Here is a 16,351-nt window from a genome sequence, read left to right on the forward strand (position 1 = left end):
AACTTCGGTACTTTGAGACAATTGTTCTGTCTTCTGAATATTATCTATTCTGAGTATACCCCCTATTCTGTAAGAACTATTATACTTCTTATCTTCTTAATGTTATTGGCTGTGTTGGAACTTGTACTGTGTGCAATTGTGCTTATCTGTACATCCCGTATATTCCGCTTTAGCGGGGTGTGAAAGTTGGTATCAGTAGCCATGGTTATAGTGAACATCGAGCTTTTTCCTAAGGAAAACTCGAGCAATAACTTGAATCCACTCTGAGGTGATCCTTTACATGACCGGTTTGAGTAGTAAGTACTCTTGCCCTAATTAGATGTAACCTGATCAACTACATCTAATTACGGATAGAGTACCTAGGACTCAAAGTGTGTCATTAAAGGCGTCATCCTTTTCTTAGAGCTCCACTAAGAACTTCGTGCAATCTCGTTCTTCAGTTATATCAGTTCTAGTTCACTCGTCCTCTTAAGACATACGTTCTGGTAAATCGATTATAGGCTTTAGAGCTAATACGACTATAGATACTTATCGTGCGATCAACGACTGTTCTTGTTCATATATTGTGCTAACGACGATCATTTATTAACGTACTACGTGCTTGGAGCTATAGAGTTGTGCGAAACGTAATCGAGTTCATATTTCTATCTTATTAGGGGGTATAAGGAAGAATGTCGGCTAAACGTGGACGAAAAGCTAAGGTCGCACCAACTATTGAACCTACTGAACCTAGTGCTAATGTTACTCTCAACTTTACCTTGGAAGATGTAGCAAACCTCATCACTGACCGCATGAATGCGATAATGCCAAATCTTGCTACTCAAGTTGCTCAAATCCTGGAAATCCCACTAACTGAAGGTACTAGAACTACCAGAGCCACCAGAGTTACTCAGAATAAGAGAACTCAAGAAGAACCTGAACAGAACCAGGAAGTGAACAGTGATTCTAATGGTGCTAGTCAGATCAACACTCGAGCTACCACCGAAGGCAGAGCCACCCGAAGCAGAGGGTGTCTATTCAAGACCTTCACTCAGTGCAAACACCCAATCTACACAGGGGAGAAAGGAGCTGCAGAACTGTTGATGTGGTTCGAGAATATGGAAGAAGCCCTGTACCACACTGAAACTTCTGAGGATAAGATGGTGGAGCACGCGACCAGCCAATTCGATGGAGCTGCTAGGTCCTGGTGGACTGGCATCGTCACCATTATTGGCAAGAAGTCCGCTTATGCTTACACCTGGGAAGAACTTCAGAAGATGATGAGAGCTGAATTCTGTACAAAGGATGCATTGCAAGAATTGGAACAAGAATTTTGGGATCTGAAGATGGAAGGTTTGGAGATTGAGAAGTATATTTTGAGGTTCAATGAGCTCTCCAGACTTGTACCACATTTAGCTTCTACTGAAGAGAAGAGAATTGATCGTTTCATTTGGGGCTTGATTCCAGAGATTCGCCGTGACCTCACTAGTAAAGGCCCTAAGACCATGTCAAGAGCAACTGTGCTGGCTAAGACCTTGACCAAATACATAATCAGATCAGGAGGTTTGACTGAAAATGCTGATAAGGGGGAAAAGGAAGGCTGAAGAAGTAGTGGAGAAGAAAGTTGAACCCCCAAGCAAGAAGGGGAAGACCTTGAAGAACTATGTGGTGACCACAGCGACTGAACCGACAAGGTACTCTGGAGCTTATCCCAAGTGCACTCGCTGCAATCTGCATCACACTGGTGCTTGTCTTGTCTGCTATAAGTGCCAAGGAATTGGGCACATGGCCAAATACTGTAGTGCTATCACAGCAAATCTGATCAGGAACAACCCACCGCCAGTCAACAGGAATCCACCAGTCAGAAATCTTCAAACCTCCACTACCACCTGCTGCCCCAGTTCAAAGGAACCAGAACCAGAACGCCCAAGTTCAGCGTGTTGCTTATCCACGCGGGCCAAGGAACCAGAACCAGCAGAACAATCAGCAACAGCAAAACCAGCAAGGCCTAGCCAACGCCCGTGTTTTTGCTTTGAACGCTGAGGAAGCTCGTCAGAACCCTCGGGTTGTGACAGGTACCTTTCTTCTGAACGATCATTATGCTTCTGTACTATTTGACTCCGGTGCTGAACGTAGCTTTGTTGCATTAGACTTTAAAGCTAAGACTGACATGATAACTGGCAAACTAAATGACAAATATGTGGTAGAGTATGCAAATGGCCAAAAGTACGGTACCAACGAAATTGCTCTAGATTGTCCTTTGACCTTAGTAGACAAGAACTTTACAATTGATTTAATCCCTGTCGAGATTAGTAGCTTTGACATTATCACGGGAATGGATTGGTTATCCAAACACCACGCGACTATTTGTTGCCACGAGAAATCAGTTCATTTACCGCTCCAGAACGGCGAGATCTTAATGGTGCAAGGCGACAAGTCCACGAACGAACTTAAGATCGTCACAGCCATGAAATTCTGTAAGTACTTGGACAAGAAAGATCATCTAGTGTACCTAGCTCACGTCATCGATAAAAGTGCTAAAGAAAAGAAAGTTCAAGACATCCCCATTGTACGGGACTTTCCAGATGTCTTTCCTGACGACTTACCAGGTATCCCACCTGTTAGACAAGTCGAGTTCAATATTGATCTAGTTCCCAGTGCAGCACCAGTCGCTAAAGCACCGTATCGTTTAGCTCCTCCTGAAATGCAAGAACTGTCCAATCAATTACAAGAACTTTTGAGCAAAGGCTTTATTCATCCTAGTTCATCTCCTTGGGGAGCACCAATCTTATTCGTCAAGAAGAAAGATGGCTCCATGAGAATGTGCATAGACTATCGTGAACTGAACAAATTAACCGTTAAGAACCGGTATCCCCTACCTCGCATAGACGATCTGTTTGATCAATTGCAAGGTGCTTCGTACTTCTCTAAAATTGATCTACGTTTGGGTTATTACCAGATCCCTGTTCAGGATGGTGACGTCCCAAAAACAGCTTTTCGTACTCGTTATGGTCATTACGAATTTCTCGTTATGCCATTTGGTCTGACTAATGCTCCAGCGATCTTTATGGACTTAATGAACCGTGTCTGTCGTCCATTCTTAGACAAATTTGTCATAATGTTCATCGACGACATACTCGTTTACTCTCAAAAAAACACTGATCATGAACAACATTTACAATCCATTCTTCAGCTCCTTCGCGATGAGAAGTTGTACGCTAAGTTCTCTAAGTGCGAGTTCTGGCTTCGTCAAGTACAGTTCCTTGGCCACGTCGTAGACGAACAAGGCATTCATGTCGACCCGGCCAAGATTGAAGCAATTAAAAAGTGGGAGGCTCCGAAAGCTCCTACTGAAGTTCGTAGTTTCCTTGGACTGGCTGGCTATTATCGTCGTTTTATTGAGAACTTCTCTAAAATCGCACTACCCTTGACTCAACTGACTCAAAAGACCAGAGACTTTATTTGGGGTGAACAATAAGAACGGGCATTCCAAACCCTAAAGGATAGATTGTGTGAAGCACCCGTTCTAACTTTACCTAAAGGCACTGAAGACTTCGTCGTGTATTGTGACGCTTCACATCAAGGACTAGGCTGTGTACTGATGCAAAGAGGCAAAGTGATCGCCTACGCATCTAGACAACTCAAAGGGCATGAAAAGAATTACACCACCCACGATCTAGAACTTGGAGCAGTTGTTTTTGCCCTAAAGATTTGGAGGCACTACTTGTACGGGACTAAATGTACTATCTTCATCGACCATAAGAGTTTGCAACACGTGTATAATCAGAAAGAGCTGAACATGAGACAAAGGCGTTGGGTGGAGTTACTAAGTGATTACGATTGTGACATCAAGTATCATCCTGGAAAGGCGAATGTAGTAGTTGATGTTCTAAGCAGAAAAGAACGAGTCAAAATCTTATCTATCAAAGGAGCAGATCGTACAGACTTAAGACAACGTGTGATCACAGATCAAGAGATCGGATTGAGGCCAGAAAACCTAAAGGCAGAACGGTTAGGCCCAATCGCTCAAGAATTTGAAGTTGATGACGAAGGAGTCAAGAAGTTCAGGAACCGAGTTTGGATCCCTGCAGTTAATGGTGTTAGAGAGATCATCATGCAGGAAGCTCACAGTTCAAGGTACTCGATCCATCCGGGTGCAAACAAGATGTACAAGAACCTGAATCTAGACTATTGGTGGCCTGGCATGAAAAGAGAGGTCTACGAGTACGTCAGCAGATACCTGACATGTTCTAAAGTTAAGATCGAACATAAGAAACCTTCCGGTTTATTGAAACAATTGAAAGTCCCGATGTGGAAGTGGGAAGATATTACCATGGATTTTATCATGAAACTACCTCGTACAAAAGACAATCATATCTCCATTTGGGTGATAGTAGACAGACTCACGAAATCAGCTCGTTTTCTTCCAATTCGTGATGACTACTCATTGGAGAGACTCGCTGAGATTTACATAGAAGATATTGTGACCAAGTACGGCGTCCCTTTATCAATCGTGTCAGACCGAGATCCTTGCTTCACATCTGACTTTTGGAATCATTAAAAGTGTTATTAGTTAGTGTTATTGAGTATATTGTACTAGTGCTATGTCCCAACAAGTCCTGAAAATCGATCTAGACATTCATTATTGTGCTTGTACTTATTAAGGCTGTTCTTGAGCTAGGACGATCTCCCCAAGATCGTCCCAGGCTCTTGGTGTGTTTGGCTGTTCATTCGAAGTTGTTGTGTTTGGGGAACACACATTTCTTGGGTAACTAATCTTCTAGATTGGTTTTGCTCAAACAATTGATCTTGGCACCAGGAAGATCTTGGCACTAAGAAGATCTTGTCCCTAGGACGATCTTGGTCCTAGGACGATCTTGGTCTAGTGTTCCTAGGGCGATCTTGGTCCTAGTGTTCCTAGGACGATCTTGGTTCAGTGTTCCTAAAACGATCTTGTTCTATAACTTGGCCTGCACAAACTTAAATCAACTAGATCTTGTACTTAACCACTAAACCAGTTCTTAGCTTCATTACATTGCAATAATATACGCCAAAGGCTGTACAAACATCATTGCTCAGTCCTTGACCAAAGTACATTAAAATCATGATTCATCTTAATCATTAAAGTGCAAGTTCTATGAACAACCAAACTAAGTTCTTAAGGCTAAAGATCGTTATTAAAGACATGTTCAACTAATTAACATTATAATTACATGTGTGTGAGTTCAAAGACGTTCAGATCAAGTCCAGTTTAAGTACCTAAGTTCATTCAAACTCATTTTGAGTCAAAACGTTCAAAGATCATCAAGGGCTAAATCATCAGTTCATCAAGGACATTTCAATGATTAATTAATCACATGAACTAATATGCGTACTTATTTATGATCAATGACTTGTACTTAGGTTTCCATCAAGACGTGCTTGGATTTTGATAGATATAACTTATCTATCTCTGTGCTTATAAATTATGCTTGTACCAGATCACTGTGAGTTCACTAATCCCCCTTTCACACATTTTGTTCAAGTTCTTTTATCGAGGACTGAAAAGCATGAAAACTATTTTGTACTAATATATATGTCCTTGAACTATTTTACGCACTATTTTATGATCTTGTAAGATACTTATGATATGATTTTTAACTATTTAAAAAGGGTATTTAAGTCTTAAATGGGCAAGATCCTTAAATACATATATACTACTGTACTTGTTCTTTACCATGTTCTAGTTCTTACTTGTTCTTGTTCAGTTCTTATTCACTGCTATCGATTCATATCCCACAGTTCAGGGATTGAACCGTAGATAATTATGGACAACGCTGTTTAGGGTAGGCCCACCCTCATTCTCCGAAGTTCTGGAGGATGCATATTATCTGTTCTTGTTCTGATCTAGATCTTACTTGACTTACTTGATTATTATGAGCATATCGTACATTACAGTTCAGTTCTGGCCAATCGGGTTAGCAGTGACAATACATCTATAGTTCATTAATTGTTCTTGTACTGTTCTTACTATTGCAAAGTACTTTTATTAAATGTACAGATCTTATGACCTTGTTCTTACTCTACATATTAATTATATGTATACTAAATAGTACTTTATGTGAATCTCACCAACTACTTTTGTAGTTGACCTTTTGAACTTACATGTTTTTCAGGCTAGACTAGTAGATCTTTTAGCATAAGAGTCTTCCTCTTTACGCTCATCTCATTTGGCGACTATTCGAGCATTCAAGACCAGGAGCTGTGAAGGCTTTCCTTTGTTTATTCAGTTCAAGACTTCAGTACTTTGAGACAATTGTTCTGTCTTCTGAATATTATCTATTCTGAGTATACCCCCTGTTCTGTAATAACTATTATACTTCTTATCTTCTTAATGTTATTGGCTGTGTTGGAACTTGTACTGTGTGCAATTGTGCTTATCTGTACATCCCGTATATTCCGCTTTAACGGGGTGTGAAAGTTGGTATCAGTAGCCATGGTTATAGTGAACACCGAGCTTTATCCTAAGGAAAACTCGAGCTATAACTTGAATCCACTTTACATGACCGGTTTGAGTGGTAAGTACTCTTGCCCTCATTAGATGTAACCTGATCAACTACATCTAATTACGGATAGAGTACCTAGGACTCAAAGTGTATCATTAAAGGCGTCATCCTTTTCTTAGAGCTCTACTAAGAACTTCGTGCAATCTCGTTCTTCGGTTATATCAGTTCTAGTTCACTCGTTCTCTTAAGACATACGTTCTGGTGCTTCGATTATAGGCCTTAGAGCTTATACGACTATAGATCCTTATCATGCAACCGACGACTATTCTTGTTCATATATTGTGCTAACGACAATCATTTATTAACGTACTACGTGCTTGGAGCTATAGACTTGTGCTAAACGTAATCGAGTTCATATTTCTATCTTATTAGGGGGTATAAGGAAGAATGCGGGCTAAACATGGACGAAAAGCTAAGGTCGCACCAACTATTGAACCTACTGAACCTAGTGCTAATGTTACTGTCAACTTTACCTTGGAAGATGTAGCAAACCGCATCACTGACCGCATGAATGGTTTTTACGAAGTCTGTTAAGAAAAAAATCCAAGAAAACTCTAAAAAAAGGAGTCAATGTTAAACAAAGGACGTAGAAGGTGAAAGTAGATGTTCTTCCATCTGTTAGGATTAGGACATCTCCTAATTTGCTTTTTGGAGTTTTGGTAACCTGAAAGAACCACAGAAAAAAGTTATAAGAGATGGGTTTTGGTAGGTTTCTTGATATAAAATTGACAGTTTTCCCAGTTCTTTAGGCTTTTTTGTTGTTGATAAACTAGATGCAGAAGGGTTGAAGATGAGTTTTGATTTTGGGTCCATCAATATTGATCGTGAGGCTGTTCGTGATATTCTTGGGATCCCAATGGGTGAGACAAATCTTATGTCGTTGCCATTAAAGCATGTTAATGATGGTGAAGTCTCTTATTCTGATCGTTGGAAATCTGAATTTGATTTGGCGTACGTGTTGGAATATGATCACGTTAAATAAATGCATGTCCGGGAAATATTTAAGCCTACGGGGTCACACGTATTGACATAAATACACTATGTAATTAATTAATATGTTAATGTAATATATTAATTAATATGTTCACGAAATAATTAAATAAACGTTTGTTAAATTGTAACACCCATAACTTGTTTTCCCGGGAAAGGGTTCAGATCTATATCGCAATACAAAGCCCGTAGTGGGGTGGGGAAGGCTGTTTGGTAAAGGCGGATCCTCCTGTAGGTACGTAGACGGATCAAAATGCAGGCTCTGTCAAGACCTGTTGATCCCTTCTTTTCATACCTGGTCTAGTCTCTCTTTCTTAGGTCGATTCCATCCGCAGTAGAGGGTGAAGTTGACCTGGCTTATTCAGCTTGTCAATTATTGGTGTAGTGCTAGACTCCTCCTCTCCTCTATTTTTTTATGAATGGAAAAAAGAGTCGATTGTTACTAGCCCCTTTTTGCCCACCCACTGAGTTGAGCCCTATGACTAGAGACAAGAAAGGCAGAAAGAAATTCCTATTAGCTGAAAGTGGGTCTACAAGATGAGGACTCTCTATGGTCAGATCGTTGGCAGTCTGGTTCTGCTTTCTCCTATCTTAGTCAGTCAGTAAACTCGGGGATCCCAAACTTTTTAATTAATGATTGACTTGAGTCATTAAGTCAACACAACGTGTCCATTAAGTCTCTAGAAGATTTAATGTTTAGATGTGTTTGAAGTGCTTAATGTGTTGAAAGTATTCCCTATAGGTATTTTAGCCTAAAATGAGCCACAAGGAAGTCTAGGGACTAGTTTTGACGTAGGTGGGAATAAAAAACGGGATTAAGGGTTAATAAAGCCCTAATTACAATCAAAATTAGTTTCTCCCTCATTCTTATCAAACCCTAACCGCCTTGATCAATTCTTGTGCAATTCTTCCGATTTAAGGTGATTTGATAGAGTTTTGGCCTAGATATTTCATCCCCGTAATCATCTACAGGTATATATGATGTTTCCCTTCTGATTTAACATTCTTTTGATCTAATTATGTCAATCATTTTTGGTCAAAGGGTTTCGGTTTGGATTCGATTATGTTTGAGAGTTGATTTAGGTCAAATCGGGTGTCAAATCAATTGTAAAATGTGTTTAATGAATCCGTGAATCAATATATGATTTCTTGTGTCAATTGAATCATATTTTGGGTGTATATGAACTGTAGGTGTCATGGTTAATTTCCATGGATGTTTGGTAGTCGAGATCTTTTGAAAATCAAAGAGTTTATAAGTCTGAAAATTCAGTCATATTCCAAAAATCGCATCTCCTTTAGAATAATGAGTTAGCAGATGAATCTTATATTTTTGAAAAGTTCTTTGAGTCCCCTACATTTGTTAAGAACTAAGTTTTCTCTCATTTGGTCGTCTTGTATGCCAAAAGTAGTCTACAAAACTGAATATAGTCAAAAGATGAAAGTAGTCTACAGAATATGAAAGTAGTCTACAAAAAGAGTCAAGTAGTCTATAAGTGAGTCAGGTAGTCTACATATGGCGAAAATATTCTACAAAAGAGTATAGTAGTCTACAAAGGATTAAAGTAGTCAGAAATAGACTAGTAGTCTACAAATAGAGGAAATAGTCAACAAAGACTATTATTCGACACACATATATGGATGTAGGTCGTATAGCCTCGTTTACACTCGTTGATTCGTCCTATGTTTGTTATAGGTAGTCGGGAATACTTGCTTTGCACGATAACTTTAGTTATCGTTTGCTTACGCTTCTACGAGGTAAGATAAACTACTTTTATACGCTGAGGGTTCAACAAAAGCAGGGTTTTTATAATTAAACTTTCCTAACGATATCTTGTTGCTTATGGGTTTTCGGGATTACACGGGAGGTTACATGGGCAATGTAATTGACCATTAAGACCTGAAATGCAGTCCCAATGATATGTGATATAATGACATGTAATGTCTTGCGATGTACTGAAATGTGACACATGTTGATGATTATTGAAATGTGCATGAATGTGTGGCTTGTTCATCTAGTTCACTAGACTCTTTAAGTTTCCATGTCACGTGCACGTTTAAGGGCCCAAATGTAAAAGATGAATATGTGTTATGTTTAGGTAATGTGGATACCTGAACTATATGTGATGTAAGTCGAGCTCGTATATGATATGAAAGTGTTAAGCTAAACCTGTACTTTCCCTTGCCCGGTGAGTGCGTATATGTAGTTGCTTGGGTGGCTCCTTGCAACATAATTACACGGTTTGAGTATCTCCGGGTGGAGTGATTACCCACCAATGTCTTTGCACATACAGACTACTCCTAGATTGGCTTGCCATTCCTTAACGACATTGATGGACCGTTGAAAGGCTTATCCATCCGTTTGGGTGTGAGGTTCCCGTTAGGTCTTATGACCACTTACACACAAACTTACACCTTATATGATATGTGTGACTTATGTCACACCTGAAATGATGTTATATGTGATGATGAAAAGATGATTAGGCACAACTAAGACGAACGATCCTATATGAATGATGTTTATGGCTATATGAGTTGTTTTGTGATGATATGTGCCTTAATGATGAAATACAACTTTCAATAAGTTTTAATTGGACAAATGTTTTTATAAGCTTGTGTTATCTTACTTAGCTAATTCGTTAGCTAAGACTTGTTTCTTGAAATGTGTTGTCCCATCAGGTTTAGCAAGCTTTAAATGTTGATAAGGCATGGGTAGATTGCTTGAAAACGATCATACTTTACCCATAGTGGCTGCACCTTTGAATTATGTAAGACGTTTATGAATTGTAATGACTTGTGATCGATTGTTTTATGCTGGGCAACCGATGGATTTTCATTTAGACTCGTTTCAATGATAGGACAAGTAACACCATTTTGATGAATAAACCAAACTGAAATTATTGGTTTGGACTTTTAAATGTTTGTTCCGCTTTCTTTGTCACCGTTAGGTGAAAATTTTTGGAAATCCATTTTTCTAAATGATGGGTGTTACATAAATGTTAAATATGCGTTTATTATTAAATGTTTTGAAAAGAGAATGACTTAAATGAAAATTAGGAATTTGGAATGTTTCCTAATTCTAATTAAGGGGCTGGTTTTACAAGGCTTTTTGTAAGCCTAAACCAAACTTGTTCTCCAAGTTTAAAACCCTAACTATTTACCTTATATAAAGGGGATAAGGGTTATGGTTTTTGTAAAACAATTAGAAAGGTAAAAACCCTAAATAATTCTCTTTCTTTCTTCTCTCTTTGGTTCGGCAGAAACTCACAAAAGAAAAGGGTTATGGTTTCTTGGGTTCGACTTCATCAAAGGGTATACACAAAGGGTTGTGAGTTCGTGATCGGGTACTAGCATACATACAATAGTGGTGTCAGAATAGGTGTATTAAAAATGGTTTAGTGTGTCAAAATGAACTATGTCCAAAAAGTTATAGTGTGCATGAACTAAGTCCGATCTTTATCTTATGCACGAACTTAGTAAAAAATGTTTATATCATGCAAAAAGCATGTCTGACCAATCAAAAACTTGCACGTGGCAGATGATATAGGTGCCACGTAGTTGATATGAGTTGCCACGTATTCATTTTGCATGATATAAACATTTTTTACAAATTGACATATCTATGATACATTATGCAATTGACATATCTTTTAGTCTTAACAAACTCTACTTTCTTCAATTTTTGTTTGGTCCTTTGAAAGTCCTCCAAAAGAACCGAAGCTACATATCTCTTGCAAAAATAAAAGCAAGATGGGGAAGGCAAGTCTTTCCACATAAGTTAGTTTCAAAATTGGAACTAGTTTCATAATTAGATGCATATGCCATGTCTGGGGGGATCTAATGTGCTTTTAGATGCATAGTCATTCTTGGTAAAAGTTAGGACACGATAACCTGATGAATTTTTTTTTATAAACTCATAAATAGTGGCTTTGTTTAATATAATAGTCCAGAAATATATATATATATATACAGTAGAAACTCTATAAAATAATACACTTGGGACCACCAAAATTTATTAATTAAAAGAGTTATTAATTAATCGATAAATTAATAATTATTAATTTATATATTAATTAATCTATACTCCCTTATAAAGCAAACTGGCTTTAAGAGAGTAAGAACTTGAAATGTCCAATCTACCCTCCAACTTATTACATGTATACTTCCATTAAGAACTGTTACGAACTGCTTAGACAAATATGCCCTGGCTAATATTGGAAAAAAAAAAACCCTTTGTAGAACTACTTATTTCCACAATTGTATATTCAAAAATATCTAAAATGTCTAAAAGTAAATTTGCTTTTCTCGGTAAGATACCAATGGATATAAAGAGGCTGTCAATAGATATACAGAAATGAAAGCGAGGTTCCATGATGATGCAACTAAACCAGAATAAGATTATCGATAGTCGGTTGATTATTTAGCTTTGTATATAATAACTTACAATTCATTTCTTTTTTTTTTTGGAAATACGGGTAGACAAGTTTGTTTACATGTTGATAAATAAAGAAAAGTGGGTGATTTTTGATTGTTGTGTTTACATATTGATATTGATAACCCATCTTATTCGTCGTCACCATCACCCGTTGCCTCTACCGTCACACCGCTATCATCATCGTTGCCGCATCGCGCGGACATCCATCTAGTATTTTATTAATTTATAGTAGAATACTTAGTTTACAAACACCTTTCAAGCTTCCACTTAATTATTGTATATAATGCATGTATATCAAATGAACGGCCCAATTTGAAAGAAACCTTGAATCTCCCACCTTATTATGTTTCTTGTGTTCAATGTATCACTTTATAAACATTAAAAATATTTTCTATATAAATACAAGATCAAAATAGGTTAACATAAACAAATCATATACACAACATGGCTTCCCATCTTAAAGGTGTGAAAAAAACAACAATGACAGATGAGATTCGAAGAGCATTTGCAGGTGAGTCAAGCGACAATATCGAATACAGTTAACCGGTCTTTAGAGTATCTCTCACTTGCTCCCGAAAGAAGTGTGTTAAGCGACACAAACCGGCAAAATTTCCTGACCTAGAAAAATCTCTCTATGAATGGATTCTTCAATATCAAGAACATGTGAATATGACAGGTGAACTAATCCGAGAAGGCGAAAAAGTTCATGAAAGATATGTATCTAGTGGATACTCCAGACTTTGCTTTTTCTATTGGTTGGCTTGGAAAGTTCAAAGCAAGATATGGAATTAAAAATTTCCGGCGTTTCAGAGAGAGTGGATCTGTTGAAATAGAGGGCATGGAGGACAAATTAAAATCCATAAGAGACAAAGTTGATCAGTTTGAAATGAAAGACATCTTTAATATGGATGAAACAGGGTTGTTTTTTTATTATTTAATTTTATATTTTATACTTTAGTGATGTAATTGTTTACATGTTTTGATCTTAAATAGGTTTGTTTTTTAGACTTCAACCGGATCATTCCCTTGCAACAATGCAGCTTGAAGGGAAAAAACAAGACAAAGAAAGACTAACTATTGCTATTTGCTGTAATGAGGACGGTTTGGAAAAACTTCCTTTATGGATTATTGGGAAATATGCTAAACCAAGGTGCTTCAAGAATGTAAACTTGAACAGTCTGAACTGTGAGTGTCGTGCTAACAAACGAGCTTGGATGACTGGTGTGTTATTTGAAGAATATGTTTGCCCACTATATAAAAAAAATGGTTGGAAGAAAAATTCTCTTGATTGTGGATAATTGCCATGCTCATCCAAAAATTATTGAAGGATTACGAAATGTTGAATTATTTTTTTTCCACCAAACACAACTTCAAAAATCCAACCTTGTGACGCGGGGATCATACGAGCTTTTAAGATGTATTATCGTCGTCGATTTTATAGAAGTCTTTTGGAGGGTTATGAATTAGGGGTTCTAAATCCAGCAAAAATAAATGTATTAGATGCAATGAATCTTGCAATTTCAGCATGGACTATAGATGTTCGTGCAAATACAATTGAGAACTGCTTTCATCATTGTAAACTTCGATCAACAGATAACATGACTTTTGAGAACTCAGATGAAAGTGGTGAAAGCACTTAAGAACTCCAGAATTTGGTCAAAGAGTTGGGTTATCACAATGCAATGGATGTCGAAGATGTTCTGACTCAGAAAATGTAGTTGCACAGTTGTTGACTGATGAAGAAATTATTGAAAGCGTTATTGGAGTTAATAAAGATGATATCGATGAAGAAGATGATTAAAGTTCTACAATGGACCCCCCTTCGCGAAACAAAGCTATTAAAGCGGCAATCACATTGAACAATTTCTTGTTGAGCTATGAGAAAACAACACCAAAAGTTCTTACCATGCTAAGGAAAATTAGAGACGAGATTCAAGGGGAAATTGATTTCAACAAAAGACAATTGAGTCATTTTTCAAGAAATCTTCATAAATCATTCATGTAATATGCTATATATAAGGAATTATTAATTTATATTTTATATGGGGTCTAAAGAAATTATCAAAAATGTATTATCTTATAATTTTAGCGAATTATTAATTTAGCACCCTATCCCCGAGTCAGGACCGACAAAAAATATTATCTTAGAGAGTTTATTAAATAATCGAGTATTAATTTATCGAGTTTCTACTGTATATTTATTCTTAACAAGCTCACTTTGGGTCAAATGGGTGGATAAGCACCCTAAGTGCATCTACGGGAAGAAAAAAGGACCCCTTAATTGCTCTAGTAAAACACAAAATACTAGTACTGTAACACATTTATAAAATTTTAAAAGTAGAAGGTAATTTTTTTAAGCCAACACAGACCAATTTTGGTCCATGCTACAGATTTACCCAATTTGACTTGTTATCCAACCAGCGACCCACCCATGTTAGCCACTTATACCAATCACGTTAATACAAGAGAACCTTGTGGATAAAAGCACTAAAATAATGCACAAATTGGTCTCTAACTTTCACTTCTTTTTATTAAAGTCAATAGATATACAAAGTAGAAATTTTGCAAATTATATGGGATGGAGAAGGTATTATAAATAAAGTTGTTGAGAGTTGAGACCACTGGACTGGCTGACATTTTGACTACATAGAGCGGACGATTTTTAAGCCCTTACCTATGGACTAAATCCATGTTTTAGTCAAAATAGAAAATGGGTCATGTGTCAAATGTTACCCTAAGTATGATCATTTTAAGTGCATGAAATAATTCAAAACATTTCATAAAAGAAGTTATAATTATTACTAAAACATTGATAATATATATATATATATATATATTTCTGGACTATTATATTAAACAAAGCCACTATTTATGAGTTTAAAAAAAAAAAGTTCTTCAGGTTAATGTGTCATAACTTTTATCAAAAATGGCTATGCATCTAAAAGCACATTAGATCCCCCCAGACATGGCATATGCATCTAATTATGAAACTGGTTCCAACTTTCAAATTTTGAAACTAACTTATGTGGAAAGACTTGCCTTGCCCATCATGCTTTTATTTTGCAAGAGATATGTAGCTTCTGTCCTTTTGGAGGACTTTCAAATGACCAAACAAAGCTTTCATCACATTAGGAATGGGGCCAATAGCAACAACCTATGAAACAAATTGAAGAAAGTAGAGCTTGTTAAGACTAAAAGATATGTCAATTGCATAATGTACATATAAATACAGTGTGCTGATGAGCTTTTGGTCAGCCGAGCGATCAAATTTGATATCCCGGTACATTGTCTTCTCTATTATTTGTTACAGTTTTTTTTATATGAAAAACTTTTTTGATTTAGTTTTTTTCATTTTCCAGCGGCTCGCAAGAGCTCTAGTCGAGGCTGATCCAAATCAGCACCACTATGAAAGAACAGTGGAGGTTGTGTACCGCAGCTTTAGCAGGCAAAAATTTTGGTATTTTGTGGTTCAAAGAATAGTCACATTACTATGTTAGCTGCTGTTCTTGAGCTTTCCCGGGATGATCTCCTCAAATATAGGAATGTTGAGGTACTTATATCTTTTTGACCTGCTGAGTGTACCCTATAACTTTTTATGTTTGGTATAGGTATATCTAGGGATGATGAAACCAGCCCGAAAAAAAACCGAGCCTGGCCCAGCATGTTAAATATATGGTCCGGTCCATGAGCCTGTAGTTTATGGAATCTCGGTTTACGGGCCGGTTCAGGCTAACCCTGGGAAAAAGTGATGACCCGACCAACCTCTAGCAACTTTGTTGTTAACTTGTATATTAGGACTCATAAATTGTTACATATCTTGTTATATTAGGACTTTGTTGTTATATCAAATATGTTGTTGTATTAGGACTTTGTTGTTATATATGCAACCCATGCACTCAAATTTGATAGTGAACAGGAGATGAACCACATATTTGATATAACAACAAAGTCCTAATATAACAAGTTACGTGATAGTCTATGAGTCCTGATATAACACGTTAACAACAAAGTTGCTACAGGTTGGTCAGGTTCTCGCTTTTTCGGGGGGTTAGCCTGAACTGGCCCGTAAATCGGGATTCCATAAACTACAGGCTCATGAACTGGACCATATACTTAACATGCTAGGTCGGGCTTGGTTTTTTACGGGATGGTTTGATCACCCATAGATATATCTATACCAAACATAAAAAATTATAGGGTACACTTAGCAGGTCAAAAAGATTCAAGTAACTCAGCATTCCTATATTTGAGGAGATCATCCGCGGGAAAGCTCAAGAACATTAGCTAACTTAGTATTGTGACTCTTCTCCTGAACCACAAAATACCAAAATTTTTGTCTCGTAAAGCTGCGGTACACAACCTCCAGTGTTCTTTCCAAAGAACCATAGTGGTGCTGATTTGGACC

The 16,351-nt window shown here is 37.3% G+C and overlaps 1 protein-coding gene and 1 pseudogene across 1 annotated transcript; both read left to right on the forward strand.

Annotated features, from left to right (window-relative positions):
• Nucleotides 1-671: 671 nt before the first annotated feature.
• On the forward strand, nucleotides 672-3,457 carry LOC122587868. Its single transcript, XM_043760029.1, has 3 exons — nucleotides 672-1,542; nucleotides 1,806-2,661; nucleotides 2,743-3,457. Exons 1-3 carry the CDS (start codon nucleotides 672-674, stop codon nucleotides 3,455-3,457), a joined length of 2,442 nt encoding a protein of 813 aa, XP_043615964.1.
• Nucleotides 3,458-12,390: 8,933 nt separating this feature from the next.
• Nucleotides 12,391-13,951, forward strand: LOC122587869 (annotated as a pseudogene).
• Nucleotides 13,952-16,351: the final 2,400 nt, after the last annotated feature.

This window comes from Erigeron canadensis, chromosome 2 (genome assembly GCF_010389155.1).
Source record: "Erigeron canadensis isolate Cc75 chromosome 2, C_canadensis_v1, whole genome shotgun sequence".
NCBI classification, from domain to species: domain Eukaryota; kingdom Viridiplantae; phylum Streptophyta; class Magnoliopsida; order Asterales; family Asteraceae; genus Erigeron; species Erigeron canadensis.

Bases quoted from the DNA above. Each gene is read 5' to 3' on its own strand.
- LOC122587868 (XM_043760029.1), top strand. From the start codon at position 672: ATGTCGGCTAAACGTGGACGAAAAGCTAAGGTCGCACCAACTATTGAA. The intron at 1,543-1,805 runs GTTTGACTGAAA...AAATCTGATCAG, and splicing joins ATACATAATCAGATCAGGAG to GAACAACCCACCGCCAGTCA. The intron at 2,662-2,742 runs GTATCGTTTAGC...TATTCATCCTAG, and splicing joins GCACCAGTCGCTAAAGCACC to TTCATCTCCTTGGGGAGCAC.